General features: G+C 46.6%; 1 protein-coding gene across 1 annotated transcript; it reads left to right on the plus strand.

Moving 5' to 3' along the window:
- The first annotated feature begins 7,982 nt into the window (after window positions 1-7,982).
- Window positions 7,983-14,087, plus strand: LOC120843569. The gene is made up of 3 exons (XM_040502622.2): window positions 7,983-8,286; window positions 10,106-10,199; window positions 10,667-14,087. Exons 1-3 carry the CDS (start codon window positions 8,134-8,136, stop codon window positions 13,846-13,848), a joined length of 3,429 nt encoding a protein of 1,142 aa, XP_040358556.1. The 5' UTR covers window positions 7,983-8,133; the 3' UTR covers window positions 13,849-14,087.
- The last annotated feature ends 10,238 nt before the right edge of the window (window positions 14,088-24,325 follow it).

The raw sequence follows: 24,325 nt of genomic DNA on the forward strand, positions 1-24,325 counted from the left end.
GAAACCAGATCGACAGTAATGATCGCAATAGTCCGGCGTCCTCGATAGCTCATGCATGTTTATCTACGGTATGATTGCTATAGCGTTTCAAGCTCTTTTTAGCGCGGAGGCAGCAGCAATCGCAATTCGGGCTTGTAATCGTTAAGCTCGTGGAAGACTGCAGGATCTAGAAATCCTCGGGATTATGTGGGGCCGAATATTATGAAGGCATTCTTACGTATTTAATCACTGACAATGACGGTGCTTACAACGCTCGTGAGAACCATATCGTTGCATTGTTACTCGTGGAAATAAAGCTGTGTTCTATTTTCTATGTACTCAGTTCTGTGAGCTTTATCCGAAGGTTGAAAACGCTGCCGTCACGTTTAACTCATTCTTTCTTGGTGTTTAACACTTGCTTGGCACTATAATGTGAGAATGTATCAGAAACCTGCACTTTCAAATACGCAACGCGAAAGATTGTGCTCTCTGAATGCGCGGAGAGGACACGGCCGTCGTCTGCTAGTTCTCCTTCTTGGTACCCCCTAGGCGGCGCGCGCGGCGCCAAAAGGAGAGAAAGAGAGAAACGTAAAGGGTGAGGAGGAGAGATGGCGCTACCTTTCCAGTATAGACCTTTCCAGCGGCAGTCTCGAACGAAGCGATTTACAGCGCGTGTCCCTGGTTTTGAGAGTGTACGTCAGTGTTGCCCGACTGCGCTGAGCTGTGGAGTTTCTCGTCAGTAGGCTGTGGCAGCCTGCGTTGGCGCAATTCCGGACGCTGGTGGCGGCTGAATTGCCGCGTTTTCTTTTTTATCTTGTGTTCTGTGCCGAGCATAATTTATAGAGGTCTTTAAGAAAGCAGTTCTCTATTTTTGGAAACAAAAACAAAGAAATGAAAGCTGTTTTGGTGAGACCGTGCGCGACAGAACAAATGCAACTGGAATGTTTGTTTCATTTTATGTTCACTGTTTTACGGCACCGTTAATTCAGCCGTGTCAATCTATAAAGGTCAAAATATTTGACCACACAGGATATCCGTACTGCAGGGATATTCCCCGCCCACAACATAAAATTCAATGAATCTCATCAATCGAACAAAAATATATTGTACGTACCTTTCGGTGCCGCGTTATCCGAACAGGATTTGAGAAAGGTCTCAAATTACACAGCATATCCAATATACAGTGTCGACGATAGTCACTTCACGACGATCGGACGGAATCTGGCGTGTTTTGGGGAACATGTAGAAGAGAGCTCCTTTTTTTGCACAGCTTCATAGCAAATGAACGAACGTGCTTATTGTGTCGCCACACCCCGGACCCGACCCTATCAGCTAGTTTTTGCGAAGACCCGGAACACAGCCTGGAAGGCTTTTTGGAGATTATCTCGACGGAAATAATCCTCCAAGCACGTCGAACTGCCTGCGTCGCGGGCTGCTTGACGTTCGCTCTCTTGGTTCGTTTCCTGCGAAGGCCGAGCGGGCTACGAGCCCTGGTATTCCCTGGTTCTCACTGTGGAAGATAACATACAAAGGGTAAGCATCCTAAACAGGCGAATAAATAAAAACTTCCAAGAAAAGCCGGCGAACTCCGAATGCAGAATGCAGGTGGGGGTCACGCTGACCGGGTTTCCACAGCTCAGGTGGGTGCCAGAAATTTCTGGCTGATAGGGGTCGCTCGATACACAAAATGGCGGCGGCCAGAGTGCTCTTTTTGGAAAGGTCTATAGAGGGACCTTAGGGTCAGCGGCACCTGGGGCGGCGGCCCGCGGCTACACCCTCCCCCCCACCGCGACTCCGCGACCCCCCCCCCCCGCCCCCTCCCCTTCCCCCTGGGCCCGCCGCGACACCCCACGGAGCGCTGCACCCGCGGCGGTCCGCCCCCCCCCCCCCCCCCCCACCTTGTGACGCCACTGGGACACAGTAGCATCTAGGAATGCGGCGAACCACCCTAGGTTCGAATTCGAAAGGCTCAATATTTTCGAACCCAACTGAGGTTCGAATCGAATGATTTCGATATTTTCTACCGTACAGAGGTTCGAATTCGAAAAATTCATAACTTTCAAAAACCGTTGAGTTTTTAATTCGAAAAGTTCGAAGCCTTCACGGTTTCTAAAAGTTCGGGTACGATTTCGATTATTGTTTTACTTGAGGTTAAAGAAATTCGAAGATTTCGAATTTTCCTAGCTTGAAATTCGACAGATTCGTATGTTTCGAATTTCTTTGAATCTAAAATTCGAACAATCGAACGTTTCGAATCTTTATCGACATAAAGGTCGACAAATTCGAAGATTTCGAATTTATTTCTGCAAAAGGTCGAAATATTCGAAGGTTTCAATTCTCTTTTAGGGCTAAATTAAAAAAAGTCCAAGGTTTCAAAGTTTCAAGTCCAAGTTTTCAGGTTCGAAGTCCGGTTTTCATGTTTTGCCAGTTTCAGTTTCAAATGACGTTTTCACGCCTCATTGGTTTTCACAAAATCAGGTTTAGAAAAGTTCGGGTGTGATGGTCAGGCAATTAAATGAGACGAAGAGGCAGTAGGGATGTGCTGGAATCAGTAGTTTTGACGCCAGCCCGGAAAAAGGGGGGGGGGGGGGGGGGGGGGGTCATTAGCGTGCATCACAAAGTTGTGATGCACGCTACTCATCCAGTTCGAAACGGGTGCTTGAGGCTCAGAAAAACCTTGAAGCGATCTGGCAAATTGCACGCTGGCAGTAATCCGATCAAACGCCGCCAGAGTGACGCTGTCATATAGTAAGTTTAGTTTGTACATGATGCAAAATCCTGAGACTGGGAATGAAATTTGAAAGAAGAAGTGTGAGAAGACAGAAAACAGGGGACAGGACAACGCCACAAACTCAGCTCTGGAAATTAAATTTGAAAGAAAAAGTGTAAGAAGACAGATAAAAGGGGACCGAACAACGTCTCAAATTCAGCTCAGGACAACGTCTCAAACTCAACTCAGCTGAGTTTGAGACGTTGTCCTCTCCCCTTTTTTATTTCTTCTTACACTATTTCTTTCGAATTTCATTCCCAGTTTCAGGATTTTGCATCATGATCAACATACACCAGCTCGCCTGGACCTTGACAATTTTTTTAGTTTGTAATTGCTTTCGAAGTTTATTTTCCGGGACGGAAGAAACGCCGAGAAAAAAGCACATAAGCCGACACAACTTGAGGTCGAGGAGCGTTCTACCTTACCAGTGGCGTCAGAAGAAGAAAAACGGGGGAGAGGAGGGCGGAAGGGGGCTCCAGTCTCCCCCCTCTCCCCCCCCCCCCCCCCCCCGCGCCCAAATATTTCGGACTGTAAAAGAAAACAATACGGAGAAAGAGGGCACGGTCAAGCTTATTTTAATCTGAAATCAATCATGCATATGTATAGCTACTGTCGCTCTTCACTGCATAAAAGATCGCGTAGATGGTCATTGTTAGAAACTGGTTGTCAGAAGGCACTACTCGTCACTTGCTTGGTGGTTCGGAAGTTTAAAGATAAGTCTTTTCAAACTAAATAACTGTGCGAATGGTAAAAAATAACAAATAAATAAACATAAATATAAATGCAAGCATGAAAAGCTGGATAAAAAAAAAAACTATCAGGAACTCGCCGGAAGTGTAGTATTTTTGAATATTCAGAGGCCCAGAACTACGAAACAAGTTTCTCCTACCAAAATGTGTACAGGCTAAAAGAAACACGTCCCAGGAACGTGAAATAAAAAGAAAAATTAAAAATGTTCTTTTTTATGATGGTGCTGAACTTGAACAGTTTTAGAAATCTTCCCCCATGAATTAATTTATTCCTAAAATTGAAAAAAAAAGAATACATTATTTTGTATTCTGCCGATGTTAATGATATGTGCTGTCTGTGGTGTTAAATTAATTGTGATACCTCAAACAATTTAGACGAAAAGAATTACCAAGCTTAGGGAATATTGCCTGTAGATACATATTTGGATATTTCTTCGAAACTCGTCTTAAACAACAATAATCATATCTTTAGACGACACTTACCTAGACTATACATAGGTCATTCTTAAAAAGTTTAACATCTCTACCATAAATAGGTACCAGTGGCGTCTAGAGGACAAATGTGTTAGTACGCCGTCGATAACATTATTACAAAATGATTTAGCCGCGAATTAGCCGAAGCGTTAGACAGGAATTTTTACTCTTATGTCGTCTTTTTCTATTTGCAAATCATCAAAAATCTGAAGAAGTAGAAGCCGAAGTAAAAGACGAAATACAAAGTTGTTAGTGAGCGCTGTGTGAAAGGAGTGTTCTTTGGGTGTGTGAATGCTTGGATGACAGTTTTTCGAGTGCGCTAAACGTCGACAAACACCATAAATAGCTTCGGCTCTTGCGCGCTTGGGATTCGTCTCTTGGGATTCGGGCAAGCCAGCGGGCACGGAGAGGGTAACTGAATATCAGTCAGTCATATTTTAACCGGACGACGCGGAAACCTCCTCCACCTACGAGGGCGACTCGCATTGCCGAAAGCGCGCAATATGTGACGTCTTTGGTCCTGGCCTTACTACAAAACAGAGCTGCTAAAAGCTTTTTTTTTTTTAGTCAATATACAAATATAAGTGTCGCGAACCGTTTCAGTTATGTATGAAAGTAGTTTTTGTTCACTATATTTTAGATCAAAAAAGAAACAAATGCAGTTTATAAAGTACGGAAACAAGAAAAGACCCGTCGACAAACCCGCCACCAAACGGCGGAAAAAACGGCGCATACTAGAAATGGCTAGTGGGATGAGGCTCCGGCGAGCGTAGAAAGGACCCGGATGTACGCGGCAGCGGCTTTCGGCGCAGGCTTGGCTGGCGATTTGGCCATTTGGCGGTATAGCAGCGCGAAGTGGCTCCCGTTCTGAACTGGTCTTTACCCCGTGTTTGCTGTCGTTTGTGGCCAATAAAGTGTTATGCCGAATCAGTCTTTAATCGTGCAGCAAATGCAATGCGAGCCGCCCTGGCCGCCCGCTTCATACAGCCTGTCCAACACGTGCTTTAGTGGCGCCCTCTCGAGCCGTCGACACGGAATGCGGCAGCCGTGAGCGCTCGCTGAGCTCACTACCCCTCCTCTAGTTCACGGCCACTCAAGCCAGGACCTACGACGTCATGAAGGAGGTTATTTTTTGCTTGTTTTTGTAATTCTAATTGGCCTATAACTATAAAGCGATATTTGAGAAAAGAAAAGTTTCTTTAAGTTTCTACGTTCAGTGTGCTCAGGTTCGGTGCAAAACTAAGCACGCCAGAACATTGAAATAAACGGCATTGTCTTTCGCGAGGAATGCGGCACCGCATTTAAAAATGCGAGAAAAAAAATTACGAATATACTTCAGTGCTTGAATCCAAATAAAACCACCCGCCGGTCTTTCGAAGTTCGACGAACTTCGACTTTTACCCTAAAAGGTCGAAGTTCGTCGAACTTTTGACTTTTCAGGAATCGAAAGGTCGATCATTTTCGAATTCTTTCAAATAATAAGTTCGAAATTTCGAAAATTATCGAACTTTTTAGCATAGGAAGGTCTAAAATTCGAAAAGCTTCGAACATTTTAGTGCAAGGAGGTCGAAAGTTCAAAAATCATCGAATGTTTAAGTCTATCAAGTTCGAAAGTTCGACAAGCATTGAATTTTGCAGCGTAATAAGTTCGAAATTTCGAGAAGCGTCGAAAATCTTAGTATAACAAGGTCGAAAATTCGACTTCCATCGAATTTCTTGATATGAAAAGTTCGAATATTCGAGATCTTTCGAACCTTTCGAACTCCTCGATTCCAACATCAAGCCTTCGGTTCGAAAAAGTTCGTGGCATCCCTAGTAGCATCTAAAGTGGCAATGATGAAGTGAAGCGAACGGAATAAGAGAAAACAAAAACTGAAGGTCGGTTATGGCGGAGTCCATACTTAGCGGCCTGATCTGGCTATGACGTAACGCCTGGTCGGAGGTTTTTCGAGTTTAGTTACATCTTCGCAAAAAGATTAACGTCATATTCAGATTCACGGGATAAATATACACCAGAATTCACGCCTCTTTTTTTTTTTCGCAATATATTTTTTTTTTTAACACGAGGTTAAAGGTCGCGCGACAGTTTTTTTGCGATTGGACCCAAAAACCAGAGGGCGCCATTGGACGTGCGACGGCCATCGCGAGTGGTCGCGCACCACGCGCGAATCACACTCATTCGTAAATCAGTCTGCCGTTGGAACTTGGTTGTTGTTGTTAGCGATGTAGTTGGGAAAGGAAACTGAAGCAATCGTGGTGTAAGCTCCTAGGCCCGTCTGTCACTGCCTCTCCTATCTGCGGTTGGCCGGCCTCCTTGCCGCGCGGGAAGACGCCGCTCGGGGTTGATTGTCGCACGTCCGACAGCACCATCTAAGTTCTGTGCCGTATCGCACGCAGAAAAACGGGCGTGTCGCGATATCAAATCCCGTTTTTAGTATAGAAATCAGGCGCGTATCAATCTATTCTTGGGTTTTTTTAGAACGGTCTGCGCTGTGACACTAACATGATGTCTCATCGTGCTCAGTGTCACAGTGCGGACCGTTTTCTTATGTCTAAACATGTTTTCGGCGTCGTCATCCGCCGAGCTTACTCCGTAAATTACAGCGGTGGCACTTTCCCAGGTGCTTTGCGGTAAAGTAGATGCTCTAGATTGCCTAAAGTGCTTAAAGAGGTCAACCAATTACGTGATTCGCTGCATAGTAGAGAACTTTGCACGAAGAAACAACCAAAGGTACGTACCCGATTGTAAAGAAATGGCGGTTGAGCTGGTTCAATAGTTCCACGGCGCAATTCCTTCTTGGGAGTGCTGGCCTTCACATTCGGCAAACGAAGTGCGGGCAGTGTTCGGATCGTCACGCGATGTAGCGCCGCGAGCAAGGGATGTTCCTTGCACGAGTCAGTAACATATAGCAGCGATGAGACACACGAATCTTCGTTTTCTCTAAAGTTTTTTATTATTATTATTTTGATTTTGGTCGGCGAAAAATGACCGACAAGTTCCAAGTTTTCCCAAATTCGGACTGTAACTTTACGGTTTCCTGTATATTTTTTTTTTATAAATATAAGTAACTAATATCTGTTCCCCGATAACTTTGTGAACTGTGGAGGCTGCGGCCCCCGCGACCCAAAAGAGCGTCGGAGCAAGGCACGTGATAACACTCCATGGTCGGGGCCACGACCGTTGGCCACGACCAACTCTACTTACGACCACTGACCACGTCATCTGATCTGCTCCCGGCTGAGGGTCAAGTTTTAGCGCCGCCTAGTGAGAGGCGTTCTCACTAGATCGACGGCACAAAAGCTCGGTCCTCCTAGAGCCACTAGGTCCTCCTACCTCTAAAGCCTCTTTATGTTTCATAAGTAGCGAAAGGTGCGTCGATGCACGAGGCACGTGCAACGTGCAGCCCTTGGGAAGATCATGGCGGCACAGCGCAGCACTGACTCTGAGCTAGATTTCAGACGCCATGTTCTTCCCAGAAGTGGCGCGCGGCACGTCTCTCGAGCATTTCCACAACAATGAATGGCGACACTTTTCCCAGGATAGAGGGGCTTTACTCCGACGTCATCTAGAGTGCTTTATCTCATTGGGTTCTTCTGTTATCCGTGAGTGCGTGCCAGCTAATCGCGCTTTCTGGTTTCAAGCGCGTTCACGCTGTAATATGTTTTTCTTTATGTAAGGGATAGTTTGCTTTTTTTTTTTTAGTTTTCGCAGCCAACACTACACGGTATTGGCTGCGCCCGCGCGCCGCCAACACCCTAGAGACCAACACAACCTGGTACAACGCGGAAAAAACGGAAAAAAATACTGACTTCCAGGCCTTGCCACGAGGCACCGCTGAAACTCGGCCCTCCGTAGGGAGCCTACATAGTCGCCGACTCCGTCTGTAGGGTGGTGTCATCCTTTGACACACCACTCGCCGCCGCCCGCCGCCCACCAGTGTTGCCAGCATCGGTTGCCATGGCCACCAGAAGGCGCCGCGCCATCTTGGTCCCCAGACCGCCCGCTGCCCGCTCGGCGCTCGTCCAGCCAGGCTGGTCAGGCCTAGCTTCGATACTCGCAACGGCGTCGCACCGTGTTCATTCTCCGGCTGGTGCTGGTGTGTTTTGCGGAGTCGTTCGCAGCGAAGAAGTGTGGTAACAAGAGAGGCGTGAGAAGCAGAAATGCCTGGCTGTTCTGTTCCGCAGTGCACGAACCACTGCAGACGGGGCACACGAATGTTCCGCTTCCCGAGTAGTCCTACTCGAAAGAAACGTTGGCTCGCTCAAGTCAAACGAGACCGCTGGGAACCCACTGCAGCTGCTCGTGTTTGCGCCGTGAGTATAAGTTTTGTTGCACCTTGATCGCAAGTGTAAGTGGGATGTCTAGCGTCACTCTGCAAAAAGCGAGCGTCTCCGGTTGCGCGTCGGGAGCACATAAACAACGTCGCGAGTTCCGAATTCGAGCCTTAGCGGCATTGCAATATCACAGGTTGAGACGGAGCCTGCGTTCTCCGTATCAGGGTTTGCTCGCCGCACGTCGATCTCAGGACGCGCGCGTTGCACACGCGTTTTGAATGCACCGATGAGGGTACCGGGACATTTCATCGAACGCCGATTCATCGCACGCCGTTTCATCGAATCACTTGACGCTGTTTCATCGAATTTCCCTTTACTGAATTTTGGAGTAATACAATACTTTTTACGTAATCTACTCTCGTCTCTGAAATAGTTTTGGCGCCGGTCAAAATTCACCGGGAATAGAATTACTACCCGGTCAATTTTTTGTCCACCTAAACGTTGACTACTGAATCATAGAAGGTAGCTATCATATCAGAACTTGAGTGGATACGCGACTTATGCTTTTCTGGCGAGGTAGGCGGAGTTTCTCGGCCACACACTTTTTCCCACTTCATCTGTCTATGTATTGCCTTTCACCGCAGTGAAAGTGCCTTTCACTGTGTGAAACGCACTTTCTTAAGAGGGAAACAGCTATTCTCTGCAGCACCTTTTTTATTTTGCATTTGTCGATTTACCTGTGTTTTCATTTTATCCTAGGAGAATGGCTTTCTTTTTAAGAACATATATGTTCTTAAAAACGACGAGTCTCCCCTTTTCGTTAATTTATTGTAACCGACAGAATTGTGGACTTGTCCGATCTTTGACACATTTTTATTTCCCCCGTATCATGGGACACGGAGACAAGCTGCTTCAAGGACGGCTTCGTCTTGAAGCAGAATCTATCACTGCACCTGATGATCACAGCTTTAAAAATGTTCGTTAGTGCTCCCGTTTCTTATTGGCCTCATTAACGGAGGTCATCATTTATTAAAAAAAAATAGAAGGTGACAAAAAAGATTTCTTCTTTTTATATATGTATAAGTTTATAAATTATAATAAATATTAAAACACTGCTATCCTCCCGGCACTAAAAGAAAGAAAAATATTTCCTAGATGTAGAATTCCTACTGCTCAAGCAGGTGGCGTTCGATGAAACGGCGTTCGATGAAACGGCGTTCGATAAAACTGCGCTTGATACAACTGCTTCGATAAAACGGTGTTTTATGAAATGGCGTTCAAAGAAATATCCGGACCCACTCCGATGAGTACTATCAAGTTTGTTCGGGAAACAAAAATACAAGCTTCGTTTACCAAGCTGCTGCAAACAACGGTTTGGCTCAGGATTTATATTAAAAAACAAGGGTTTTGAAAACATTTTGATAAGGACCTAGTTTTTGCTTACTCGATTTTTCTTGACTTGTTCAGCTTCCAAAAATATTTCTTGAACACATTTTTCGCAAGCCTCTTCACCACGTAGTGGTTCGTTCACAGGATTAAATTTTTGGGATTGATTTCAAATCGAGAAATTAAAACATCGCTAAAATTAGGTAGTTTTCAGTAATTTGATTAAGTCCCGTATGCAGGTGTGTATTGGATACATTGATCCAGTAATGCCTCTTCTGTTTTTTCGTTTGGCTAACGCTTGACTAGCGAAGCAACAGCAGACCTCACATAACAACTGTGAGTGTGTTAAAAAAATTTAGTTGGTGATGGAGTTCACTCCTAATTCTGTTTATAGTGTTAGTCAACTAAACAAGCAGGCACAGTGCTGTCCTTGGAGTATTTGCTAACTAATTTAAAATTCACTTTTTTTTAGGCTCATTTTGAGGACAGCAGTTTCGAACAAAACCGGCAGGACGGGTTGAAAAAACTGAGGCCAGATGCTGTTCCAACCCTTTTTCCTTATCGTGGTAAGTTTTAATATTGTGTAAGCATGTTCATAGGTCTATTTGAGTGGACTTCTGAACTTCCAAGGGTTTATTTTTCTGTAATATTTTAAAACTATTCTTTCCCAGCATTTTCTTGTTACACAATGCATGCTTAATGTAACATTCTCTCTGAACCACAGTCTTATATTCTCGTCTTTTGTAGACTTCGTAAAAAGAAATATAGACAGACTAGTTCTCACAGTACCAAGATCGTTAATTGTTAAACAGTTTGAACAACTAGACGTGATTCGCAAACAGTTTGGGTCCGCAACCTCTAAAGCGTTTGAATGCCGCCTGGCAACACTCTATTATTTATTTCTTAGCATTCTATCTAGTACCTAAGGACTGATAAAGAAAACCTGTATATTTTTAATATTGTGTTTTTTTCAGTCTCTTAAAAATGCATATGCATTAATACTAATGTATATATGTTTATTGACTTTTTACAGCCATCCCAAAACACAGAAAGGCCCCCAAAAAGCGTGCTCAGGGATCAACAGCCATTCCATCACCACCAACTCTACATGGCAGCACAAGCGACGCGAACCGTGCTGCTTCACCTATGCGTGCTTGTACAGTGATGGCTACCCCACTGCCAGAAGCTCTCGACGTCACTGCCACAGACACTGCTCAGTCCAAGCGTGCGTGTGCAGCAACAGCCGTTCCATTGCCGTTAACCTTTGACGACAGTGTAACCACCAAGGACAATGCTCCTCGATCAAAGCGTATTTGTGCAGCGGCAGACATTCCACTGCAACTTGCTCTCGCCGACATTACAAGCAACATAAACAACGCTGCTCAGTTCAGGTATGCTTGTGCAGCAACAGCCATTTCTATGCCACTAGCTCTCGACATCTCTGCAAGCAGCACAGACAACGCCCCAGCCAAGCGTGCCTGTGCAGTGACGATTGTTTCAATGCCATCAGCCCCCGACGAGAGCGCAACCACTACGAACAGTGGGTCCGATACTTGCTGCTCATCGGCAGCCTTTTTACGGCAACCAGTTCTCGACAACAGTGCAAGCGACATGGACAATGCTGCTCAGTCCGAGTATGCTTCTGCAGTGACAGCCGTCCGTCAGCCACTAGCTTTTGATATCTCTGCAAGCAACACAGAAAATGCTTTATTCATGCAGGATTGTACAGCGACAGCCGTTTCACTGCCCTTAGCCCCAAACGACAGTGCAAGTACCACAGACAATGCTCCTCGGTCAAAGCATACTTGCACAGTGACAACCGTCCCACGGCAACAACCACCTCTCGACAATGGAGAATGTGACCCGGACCACCATGCTCGATCTCCCCTTTTCATTACCCCAGAGCCCAGGTCTGAGCTTGTTTGTTCTACTGCATTGGAACAACCCGGTGGTTTTCCAGTTCCAATTGTTCAGGAGCTGAAGGAAAAATTGCAGCCTGAAGTCGGGTCTTCAGAAGGACTAACAAGCTCGTCCGCTGTTTTCACGTTTGGAAGTAGTACCACCCAAAGTATGTTACTGATGCATCGCCAAAACTCCGAGCTTCGAAAGAAAAACTCCGATCTAGCCCGGAAGTACCGAACCTTGCAAAGGCTCCATGATGAAGCCAAATCAAGACTGCGAAGTCTCACAAAAAAACTGACATCAGCTCAGAAAGAAATAAGTGCTTTGAAAAGTTCAAGATTTCTGAACACAGACCAAACAAAGGCTTTGACTGTGAAATCAATGAAGGGACATAAGTGGTCAGAGAAGACTATTCGAGTTGCCCTTCAAATCAAGCACGGATGCGGTACATCAGGGTATGAACTGCTGAGGTCCCTGTCATATCCGCTACCCTCGAACAGAACGTTGATTCGGAGACTCCAACACATTAAGTTTCTGCCTGGGGCTCTTGACGAAGTTTTTGAAGTGCTAAAGCGGAAGGTGCAGACTATGGAAGACATAGAGAAAGACTGTGTTCTTTTTATGGATGAGATGGAGATTAGTCAGGGATTTGACCACGACAGTTCGCTGGATCGTATTTTTGGAAGCACCACACTCCCAGAATCCCGTGTGAATGTTGCGAACCATGCCCTTGTGTTTATGGTTGGGGGATTAAACACGCGGTGGAAGCAAGTGATTGCATACCACTTCACTGGACGATCAACTGACGACAGTGCTTTGAAGGAGCTTGTCTTTCATCTCATTGAACTATGTTTCAACATCTCTCTCAAGGTGCTCATAGTTACAAGTGACATGGGATCAGCAAACCGTGCTGTGTGGCGTCTGCTCAACTTTTCAAATCACAGGCACTCTGAGACCGTGTGTTCTGTCCCACACCCACACCTCGACGGGAGACAGCTCTATTTCATGGCTGATCCAGCGCATGTTTTAAAAAATATTCGTGCCCAACTGCTTCGTTCAGAGACCTTTACTTTAGGAGAAGAGACTCTGAGAGAGCACAACCTCCCAGGAGGGACCGTGGACATCCACCATGTTGAAGCTGTTCTTGCATACGATGCAAACAATGAACTCAAAATCGCCAACAGGCTTTCTGGCATTCACGTCAGCAATGGACATTTCACAAAAATGAAAGTGAGCATTGCTGTGCAATTGTTCCGTGAGGCTCCTCCCGCAATCCGCTACCTAATTCAGCAAAAAGTCTTGCCGCCTGAAGCTGAGGCAACAGCCTGGTTCTTTGATTTAGTGACTAGGTGGTACACCTTGATGTCGTCACGTCACCCAATGGTCGCTCTGAGTCATTTTGATGCTGCAAAGCACACGGAAGCACTCGGGACTTTGGACCTGGCCATCACCACCTTCTGTCGGATGGACATGGGAGCAACAGCTCATTGGAAACCGTCGCAGGCCGGGCTTCTTGTTTCTACCACTGTCGTTCTGCGCCTGTCTGACGAACTTCTGAACAGGCACAACTACAAGTACCTTCTCACGGGCAGGTTGAGCCAGGACTGCCTTGAGAATATTTTCTCTGTGCTGCGACTCAGAAAACCCGTGCCAAGTGCATATGACATTAAGTGTGCTTTGAAGTTGATCTGTGTCAGTCAGTTTCTCTTCACCCCGACATCTTCCAGCTACAATGTTGATGACAGCATGCACCTGGCTGACCTCCTTGATCCAGCCCTCAAGAAGCAGGTGCAAGATGTCAACCAAGAGTCTGAAGAGCTGGAGAACCTGTTCGTGTGTGACCTAACTGCAGTCGAGTGCGACATTCTGGCCTACCTGGGAGGTTTTATTCTTAGGTTTGTCAAGAAGTCTATTGGCAACTGTGAGGACTGCGAAGGTGTCCTAGTGTCGGATGGTAATGATACGCACAGCAGTTTGATTCATTTGAAAGAGTATGTCAAGGGTGCTGGGAACCTTGTCTACCCCAGCCAAGCTGTGATGAGTGTCCTGATAGAGTGCGAAGAGAACATCAAGGCTTTTACCCAACTAGACGCCATCTTGACGCTCAAGGCTCCATTTGCTACTATTCTGGAGTTCCTGCGCAAATCTGTAACATTGGAGTTAGGTTGCTGTGACATACACAAAGCTTGTGTGGAGAAGATTCTTCTTGAAAAGTATGTCAGAACAAGAATCAGGATTCACCTGCGACAGCAGTACGCACAGGAAGTAAACGGAGCGTCGAGCAAGACATGTGCTGCGGCAAACTTGAATTAACCGCTGAATGGTGTGTTTTATCACGAAGAGTACTTCTCAATTCAGTGATATTTTGATTTATTGGTGCATGTTGTCACCAGTGAGTGATGAATTTGCTTTCTTGTAAATATTATTTGGTCTTTTGCCTATACTCTTATTTTATGCTCTTATTATTGTCTGCTGTCCTGCTTCAGAACATGTGTGTCACGTGATTTGTGCCCTGCACATCTTCCTAAGTATTAAATGTTCAGTAAGTTTCATCAATGTAGCAGGCTGCATTCATTTACACTGCACTACACTTTTAGCATGAACACGCCACCAGCGCTTTCTCATTTTGCTCGAATAGTGGATTAAGAGATGCAAATTTTTGTCGCATAAGTTGATGCCCGAATGAGCCCTTTCCACTACATAAGTAGCTTTGGTAATATCATTTTTTTTTGTAAAAGTTGAACAGTGAAAACCGGGTATTGCTTCTTTACGCTAACAATGTCATGCTGTGGACATTGTCTTTTTTAACGTGACACATTCTTTGGCTAGTTCTAGATTTCATGAAGCCAGATTTGCGAATGTTTATCAGCTTTTCTAGCTATCTTAGTTCCCTCTCATACTGACTCGTTCACCGGCACAAAGGGAATCTTTTTCCTACTGCTGAGCAAAATGATAATGGTAAGGTCAATGACAGGACAAGAACCGGCCCCTAGTCATCTTTTCTGATGACCAGCATCCAGCACGTGCTCATTGCCTTCTGTCCTGTTCTGGCTGCACGTGTTCACGCTCAAACTTCACGAGATGCGAAGAGTTATCGAAGGTTGGGAATCTCATGCTAGAGGAATGATCAGTGGTGTAGCTACGCCATCCGGTGCCCGGGGCCCTTATGTCTTTTGTCCTTACCCTCCCCTCCCCCCCCCCCCCTTCCCTATTGACTCCCTGAGATCGCAACCTACCGGTAAAGCGGGGTGGGGCTGGGGGTGCTGGGTGCTGCCAGAGGTGCAGTGGCGTAGCCACAAAATATTTTCGGAGGGTGTTTCAAGGAGCTGGTCAAATCCCACAAACAATATATATATATATATATATATATATATATATATATATATATAACGAAATAAAATTGGGGGGGGGGGTTCTGGCACCTGAACACCCCCCTTGGCTACGCGCTTGCAGAGGTGGCACCCCCCTCCCCCAATAACCGTCCCCCTTGACCCCCCCCCCCCCCCCACCTTTGCTACAACACTGGGAATGATCGTGACTGAAAAGCCCCTTTAACGTTTTTGTCCTAGTCAATTAGCTCTTCACCAGAACAGGTGGCAAAATTCAGGGACTTGAAGAATTCATTGGCAACTTTCCTCCAAATATGTCATATTAGTCAAATCTTTTTATTAAAATTTCAAGTCTAATAAAAAAAAAACTAAGAAAAATGCGTTTTCATTTTTTACTCCAATTTGCAACTGTAAACCGTAATGGGAAAATGTGGACATAAAGGTTATTTTAGGAGAGTTGCTGCCTTTTTTATGAGCAATTTTAGTTGCATACGACATTTTTGGGTGAAAACATTAATTTATTTATCGTATGAATGAGCCCAAAAAAACTCGCCTTTTAAGCTAAGTACCACCATCCATCACCACAAAACAGTTTTTCTGCTGCTAAATGACGTAAAAAGTCACTGTACCAACGAAATCTGTGCAAATTGCTACCCCTGCACCGTTTTCCGCGCAAAAGCTGGGGACCAAGATGGCGGCTCGTCAGGTTTGGCGGCTGTCTGAGCGGGCGTTTGGCAACAATGGTTGGAGTTGTCACCACCCTAAAAGACGGAGTCGGCGAGTATGTAGGCTCCCTAGCCCTCCGGAAGATGCGTGCTGGAATGTTTCCAAATGAAGTCGTGGTCGAGGCCACTGGGGCCTCGCCACTGCCACAGCAACAGAGCCCTCCGTGACAAAAAGTTGTTCTAGGTTTCTTTTTTTTTTTTTTTATTAAAGGGGCACTGATAGGGTATCTATGCTCGCCGATCTTTTGATGTGCACATTACATATGAGAGCCCAACTACCCAGAAAACAAATCGTGGCTTGAATTTCTTTTTCTTTCCGACCGAAAACATCCGATGGAGAACTGGCCAGTTTGAGTTGCGCTCACTCTCTTCTCCGTGGTCACGTGCCGTTTTCTATAGTTTAGACACAACCACTAAAGATAATCAAAGTCGTAGGTTATCGAATGCACGCCCACAACATTAAAGATAAAAATGAAATATGATAGCCATTTTTCGTGGCTTCTAAAAAGCTGCTAATGCGTTGTTTGGAAGAAAAGAAAGTATCACAGTCACGTGACTTCCGAAACCCCAGTCCAGTTTCGGCTTCGAGCAGTTGGGTTTCTTGACTTCATTAAAAAACATACGCGATACTGTAGTAAAATATTGATTGGGTAGTCTTCTGACACCATAATCAATCGCCTGTCAAGAAATAAAAAAAAATCAATTATTATTTTTTTTTTTGAGGGGGGGGGAGGGGGTCAGTGTTTCTTTAACGGCAATTGAACTCGCGCAATTCCATCTAAACCAGAAGATATAAAGAATAAATAATCACAAATCAGTTTAATCAGTTTCAATTATATTGAAACCAAAACAGTGATGCCACATCTGTATCCGTTCGATTTTTTTTTTTTCGTCTTGTAACGCCATGGCCGTTGGCGATCGCCGGCGATCGTAGCCATGTAACCGGCTGTTTTCGTTCCAAACATCGCACTGAGCCCTGCCATTAGCACCCGTCAGATTAGTTCCCGAAGTGCTCGCTATTCTAGCCGACGGATATGATGCTGCGGTGGACGTTCATTCGTAGTTGGTTTCGGACGCGGTGCACGAAACATTTAGGTGATGACTCTCTGTCCGACATGGCGACCACATTATGTTCGGCGCACCGAGCGCTTCACTCGCACGGGGATGTGTTTCTTCCACCGTGGTTTCGGAGCAGACGACACTTGGCTAGCAGACGACAACCGGTTCCTCCGGGCCTTGCGCCTCGCATTTGGCGTGGTGACACACATGTTCCCGTGAGGTCGGGTCACGTGCCTCGCTCCGACGTTCTTATTGGGTCGCAGGGCCCTAGCCTCCCCAGTTCGCCGAGTTAACTTGAAACACATAGCTTGCACGTGACGTCATTCGCGGCAATGCCAGTATTTTATGCGCCGCGAGCGTTCGGATCGCCGTGTTAGTTTCACACCGCAGAGGTTGTGGTACGAAGAAACCAGGGTCGCTAAACTCGTGGAACAAAACATTGGGCGCGTTAAGTCGGCGCTCCTTTAAGGCCCGTTCACGCTTGCGACCAGCGACTAGCGACCGATTTTGGGCAGTCGCTCCCTGACCGATTTCTCAAGTCGCAAAACCGAGTCGTTGGACGGCGGAGCCAATCAGAGTCTCGTCGGAAGTGATGTGTGCGTTTGTTTACATCCGGCACTGCTACCCGCGAAATATAGCGACGCGCGCACGGCGGCGGTCACTGGTACGGAGTTCTCCGCGGAGGCTCTTATTAATGCTGCCAAAGTCTATTTGTTTCTTTACAATAAGCGGCACAACGAGCACAAGGATCGGGGCAAAAAGCTGCAGGCAAACGAGATCGGCGACATTTTCGGCATGGCAGGTACGTATACACCAACTCATGTTTACAAACAAACCGGAGCGCCCCTAGCGGACGTCACCGGCGCCGCGCATGCGCCGTGGATGGTGGGCAAGAAGCCCGCCGTCGCCCATAAACAAACCATTGAATTGTGTTGTTGTCGGCGTCGGTGGGAGTCCCCGTGCTCTTTTTCGCGTTGGAATTGTTGATTCTACGTCCTCCTAACAATGTCTGACTACTTGAGCGGCTTCAGCAAAACTATCGAGGCAAAACTTTGCGTGAGTAATGTGACTTGCGGCGATTCATTTCACGTGGACACCGCAGAATGGGCGCTATAAAACCTGACCCCCACGTCGAGATTCTGCTCGCTATTTTCAGTCGCGACGTCGCTCGGACTGCAAAAGCGTGGACCGTAGATGAGATGGTGGACATCGATACTGAAAACCTCAAGTAGAATCGGGCATTACAAGTCGGTGATGGCCACTGGTAACAATGATCAACAACTTCTTGTATCTGTTTACACTTAGCCGACTTACCCCAACCAACCTTCAAAAGTGTTTTGAGGCCTGCACTTAGTTCTTATCGCAATTACCGGGTCAATGTTTGGTTTACGAGCCGCTGTTGTTTGAACGAACTGACGACAAAAAGCAGCCAAGTTTGAAAGAGCAGACGACAGTTGGAACGCACGCGCAATGGAGTACGGGCAAGAAGCACCGCGTCCCGCGTCAACAAACCATTCGAATGTCACGTTGTCAGCGTCTGTGTGAGTCTGCATACTCTTTTTCGCGGTGGAGTTGTCGATTCTACGTCCTCATCGCAATGTCTTACCACTTTAATCGCCTGAGAGAAATCATCAAGGCTCGTTACGCTGCTAAACTTTGCATAAATAATTTGACGTGCGGCGATGTATTTGCATGACCGCCGCAGAATGGACGTACAAAACCATGATGAGACTCTTCTAGCTATTTTCGGTCGTGACGACCCTCGTGCTGCAAAAGTGTAGAAGGTAGCGGCGATGATCGACGTCGATACTGAAAATCGGAAGCGGGAACAGACAAAGCGTAACAAGTAGGTGATGGAATGATCAACATCTTGTATCTACTGCTTACACCGAGCCTACTTAAGTTTTTTAAGGCCTGCAATTACTTCTTATTGCAATCACCGGGTCAAAGTTTGGTCTACGGGCCGCTTTTGTTTGAACGAGCAGACGACAAAAAGCAGACAACTTTGAAAGAGCAGACGAAAGTTCGAACGATCAGGCGGCCGTGTGAATTTGAAGACGCACTGAATCCGTGGGTGGTCCGGACAACTTGGGGGTTTTCTCTCGGTCATGTTGGAACAAAGCAAATACATCTGGCGACTACAAATTGTGGCCCGCACACGCAATCGTAGTTCGACAGCGTCAGGTTTGCCCTTTTCACGGCTGCTATCGACGGTCTCGGACGAACGGAGGGTGCAAAAACACATGAAAACTGATCTTCAAACCTTCCCAGACACTCTTTGTAAAGCCCCCATGGCAGCATTTTGACGAGAAGGCAGGTTTTTTGTCTCGTTTCTTCCAAAGGAACACAGGAATGCATGTCTGGCACGGCGACTTCTGCCCACCGCCCCAGACCGGAAGTGCGTCCGGCGCGCCACCACCGCGGCGTGACGTAGGAGAGTTGAGTTGGTGTATACAAAATCACGGTTGAGGGAGCGCACATAGAGCCGTTGTTTTACGTTCCGAAGCACCGGCCATTACGTTTTCTTGTTTTTTCCGGCCGGCACCTTTGATCAGAAAAACCTTTCAGCCGGCTCGAAAAGGTGTTGATTATTATCCGTTAAGTTGGCAGCGAGCCTGGCGACTCGTAAGTCGCTCAATCAGGTGTGAACACTGGTGGTCGCCAGTCGCTTGTCGCTAGTCGCTCCAGCGACTGTCCCAAGTCGCATGTGTGAACGGGCCTTACTCCGATGCTTCGAGTTTCATACTCCGAGCGCAGCAACTAAACGGCGCATAGCGTACAGGAGCGCGACCATGGGCGCGACACACCGAGGCTGCGTTCCAAACCTACTCGAATGGATCCGAGTTTCCCTGGCGGATTGTGCCACGTGACAACAAAAATAGAGAAATGCTGTACGCGGGTAGGTTTTCGATAACCACATTTACCTTAGAGTTAGATCGAGTAAGTTTTGGAACACGGCCTGAAACTATCGACGGGCTGCAGACACAAGCTCTTTCCGACCGTAGACACGGGTGGCAGAAGCCGAAAATATTTCGAATATAAATAATTAGGCCCGTGTGGGGCGGCAGAGTCTAAAGCAAAAGAGACGGCTACGTTATGAAGTTTATACAATCGTTTTAATATTCCTGAAAGGTTTCAAGATTCGCTTCGTGCACATATGTGGACGGTTACCTGGGGTGCTATTCTGGTCACAAACGGTCACGTTCGTGTTTCTCGAAAACTCCTCCCCCCTACGAACCGCGCGCTCCTATTGGCCACAGCCCGCGTGATAATTCCACGCGGTTCCCATGGGAACGTTCGCGAAACACGAAAGCAACTGTTTGCCGTAACTGTCACTCTTCGAGCTCGGACCGTGACGACAAAGTGACGTATGACCACGTCCGACCTACGTAGCACATAGCGGAAGTCGCGTAACTAGATTAACTGCGGTATTACTCGACACACCCTACTCTCTGTTTCACTATGAGTGCGAGCTAGTGCGGGTGTAGGAGCTACAAGAACGTACTCCGGGCTTTCAACGTCCCTGTCGGGCAGGCGCGCTTGCGCAGTGCAAACCAACGTTCGTACAAGCATCGTTTGGGGTGATGTGCTCGTGCTTTTAACTTGTGTTTCTATTGCACGAAGGGGAACAAGCTTTGGGCAGGATTCTAGAGCGTAGAAAATAGCGGCGATGCTTGTTGCTCAACGATGGCTCGATTAACGCGTACAATGACGGGTTTTCCGCGAGTACCCGGTAGCCTTCGCGATGCACGACGACTGTTTCTGACGGCAATACCGCTTGTCGAAAAGCACCGTGTGATCGCATTGTGACCAGCTGCGCGACGAGAGACGGCGACGATGAGAGATGATGATCGTCGAGCAGCAGCATACCGCTTGTCGAAAAGCACCGTGTGATCGCATTGTGACCAGCTGCGCGACGAGAGACGGCGACGATGAGAGATGATGATCGTCGAGCAGCAGCAGACTAATTAAATCGCACTGAGATTTTTCGCAGCGGGGAACTACAAGAGCGCGGTTGCCACCGATGATCACATAGCTAATGCCCAGTGGATGGTGATCAGAGCCGTGACGGCCGTCGCGAGTGTCGCTGTCAACCGGCTGGGAAGAGACGGCTGGGTCGACGAAACCTCGAACCGAGGCAGCTGAGGCATGTGCGAAAGAAGGCTTTTGTCGCCATCACGACAAGCACACCGGCGTCGTGGGGTGCGTTGACGGAACCTAGAATCTAACAGAACCTTCGTCACCATCATCATCGGTCTGAAGGAGATCGTCACCGTTCTGAAGGACTCCAACACTTTTCCGCAAAAACCACTCTGTCATTAACAACTTGGTGGTAAGTTTACGTTAAAATTTCAGGGTTTCTACCGCTTCGAAGTTAGTGCACGCTTAGTACCTATGTCTTCAGTTGACCATTTGTTGCGGTTTGTAGCTACTGTCAATCACGCAATAAAATCTGGATGGGTTGCTGATGGCATTTTATTGTATCAACTAGATATTTTACCTTTTCACGCCAAGCTTCTGGAATTGCATGTCAGTCATCGGACAGTCATAAGAAACACTTTTCGATGCTCTGCAATGAACTACGAACAGTGTGTCCTAAAATGAATCGTTAGTTGTTTAGACAGCAGGAGTTTAGTCTGACGGAGCATGGTGACATTGTTACCCACTGTAGGCGAGAAATTTAGCCAGTGCAGTCTTGTGGATGGTCGTCATCTCCATGACCAAGAAAAATGATAAAGATACAATTGTCCTCCACTCAACACCCGTGTGTTTAATGTAAAGGTTATCATACAAATTAAAAAGATTGTAGTTGCAAAAGTGACAGTAACTCATTGAAATTATAGAGTATTGTGAGCTGGATCTTTTTAAAAATTTGCCTGTAATGCAGAGCAAATACGCACTGTTGAAGCATAGTAGATGTGTGAAGGAAAAACGAGCATATGCACTAAAGAAAGAACCGCTACGTAACATGAAAAATGTCAGCAACTATCTTGCCATTGTGGTACGAGCTCAGTGGCTATGCCCACGCTTATGGCAGCCTGTGAATGTAGGATGCTCCCCTTATGGTATCATCCAGTGGCAAAGCCAGGAGGAGGGGGGGGGGGGGGGGCGGGCCTTATCTTCGCCGCCCCCCCCCCCCTTCCCAAATCCGGCGGGCCCTAGAATGTACACACAAATTTCGACACCACCCCCCCTCTCCCCAAGTCATAAACATCCCAGCCACCTCAAACCCCCTCCACCCTCACCCCCTTAAAAGTTCCTGGATACGCCACTACTATCAACAGCACTCAATTGATAGTCAACATTATCAAGATAAGCGAAATTTTCTTTATTTTAGGCACCATATAGGCAGTGTTTCTGTCTTTATACGCGTGCAGGCAAAGCACACACTGTAGAAAACACTTGTGTGAAGCCTGCGTTCACAATGCAGTCCCCGTCAAACGTTCAAGGCGTTAACGAATTCCACAAATTAAATTTTCCACGAAACGCGTTAGTTTTGCAAAACGCTGGCAAACTTACGTTGCATTTTACATCATTCACCTTTGTCGTCCGATGAATCAGCAGTCAGCACTACACAAACCTCAATGAGCTTGTGGTTTGTTTTCTTGCCGTTGGGACGATCGCTGGCGGTCGTGGCGGCGGCACAATTCTTTCTCAGACCGTTGGCTGCTTCCTCCGTGCTCGCGGAAACGTGGTTTTCTTTTTGTAAAAGGGGGGTTTTGAATCTTGATGCATGGCAACGCTGAATGAAGGTATATTACTGTCTTCCTAATCTCAGCAAGGCTACCGTACGAGCCACAACACCACCACCACTTTCAAGCTTCATAACACCGGCACAAATAGAAGCCAAGTCTTGCATCTCGCCAAGTGCTATATCGGAGACGTTAAACGCCAGCTCACTGTGCTCTTCGACCCAGTCTTGCCGCCGAATGGGCTCATCCAACAGCACGAAAGCATTCATGTGCGCGTTGACCGAGTGACCGATCGCATGTCAAACCCCAGCCGCGGTCGATCCGACGAGCATCGCGGCCATGTTCTTTCAAGTTTAACTCGCCAAGGGTACGGTTGTCGAGTTAAAACAATGCAAATAGTCCCGTGCATTCTTGTTCTTACGTCATTTTGTCGTCACAACCCGAACTCGAAAAATGACTGTTAGCGGCAAACAGAGGCTTTCTAGTTTCACGAACGTTTCCATGGCAAAGAGCGTTGAATCGTCACGCGCAATGAAGCCAATGGGATAGCGAGGTACCTATGTAGGGACGTGTAAAAACGTGGAAGCCGTTTTCTTTCATTTTTTTTTTTTTTTTTTTGCACGAGCTTTTCTGCAAATATAAAAATAAGTAAAAAAGACTGCCCGAGATTATGCGGTCGCGTCCATTTCTTCAGCGCCGAAAGAGAAGAGCATGGCTTATGGGGACTACCGTCGTAATCACTGCGGTGAGCAAAGCGAGCAAAGCATTATTAAAAATGCTCGAAGAAACTTTCCTGCATCATCCACAGCATGTTCACAACCGGTGCACTCTGCGTCGATCTCATGACTAGTCATATATTACCACAGAGTCGTCGTCAGCTCTGTATCCATTCGGAGTATCTTCACAAGCGAACAGGAAATTTCATTTGCAACTTATGTTCACGGCGGCTTCACAAAGGATGGTCGGTGTCGCAGCGTACCTTCATATAATATTTTCTTCTCGTAATGCCGTCCGTATCGTGCAGAAACAGGGAAAGCAACCACGCAAGCGAGACACAAACACCACAACGTCGTTACGCGGTTTTCGCCATGTTTGTTTTCAAAGACCGTAGCGAAAGACTTCGAGAAAAAAAGCTCAGATATTTTAGCTAAATTTACTTTACGTCATAATTATTGAAATAATCTTTCGTATTTTATAAAAGGATAATATTATTTTTCTCTGTTTCCTTCCATTTTCCGGAAGGTAGCCTTTTCTCCGTTATTCGCTCGTTCTAAGTCCCGGAGGAAAAAAAGAAGAGAACAAAAAGAACAGGGGGAAATGCAGGGATTTCTTCGCCCCAACTGGGTGGACACGTCACCGCGACGTAGGGGGATCGTCAGATTCTAGCTGACCGCGTGCTGAACCCGAACGTTGGGGCGGAGCCTCAGACAAGAATCATTCTAGTTTGAGGCTCCGCCCCTTCTTTCTCGATACGTCACAACTCGAAAGGTACCCGTTTGCGACCAGAATAGCACCCCTGGCCGATCTATTTATTGACCATGCATGCTGTTCCGATTTTAATTAAAAACAACATTCTTGAACCCGCTCGTCGACGCAGGAAACCCTCAAATTTGTCAGAGATTCTCTGGTTCCGTCCGTTCCGTCTCGCAGCGACTGAACGGCACGCTCCGAGTTTCAGTTTGTCACGGAAGCCCTCACAGCAGTTCAAAGGAAAAGCTTTCACCAGAAGCACAATGTACAAGCGGCTAAAACGATGCGAACATCCCCAGTAAAGGCCTTCTAACTAATCGTTTGCCGAGCTCTGATGACTTCAAGATCACGTATGACTCCCCAATAACTCTCGCAACCCTTGTCTCATTAAACACATCACAGTTAACGCCCAACAAAGTCGCCCTCGACCCTCAACCACACAACATTTATTTAAAAAAAGATTGGTATTCTAACGCGTTTAATATTCTTGCCCAGAATATTAACTGTTATTTGC

Source organism: Ixodes scapularis, unplaced genomic scaffold (genome assembly GCF_016920785.2).
Source record: "Ixodes scapularis isolate PalLabHiFi unplaced genomic scaffold, ASM1692078v2 PGA_scaffold8__174_contigs__length_109621045, whole genome shotgun sequence".
In the NCBI taxonomy this organism is placed as follows: domain Eukaryota; kingdom Metazoa; phylum Arthropoda; class Arachnida; order Ixodida; family Ixodidae; genus Ixodes; species Ixodes scapularis.

Coding starts and splice junctions, on each gene's coding strand:
- LOC120843569 (XM_040502622.2), top strand. CDS start 8,134: ATGCCTGGCTGTTCTGTTCCGCAGTGCACGAACCACTGCAGACGGGGC. Junction 8,287..10,105: donor CAGCTGCTCGTGTTTGCGCC/GTGAGTATAAGT, acceptor ACTTTTTTTTAG/GCTCATTTTGAGGACAGCAG. Junction 10,200..10,666: donor AACCCTTTTTCCTTATCGTG/GTAAGTTTTAAT, acceptor GACTTTTTACAG/CCATCCCAAAACACAGAAAG.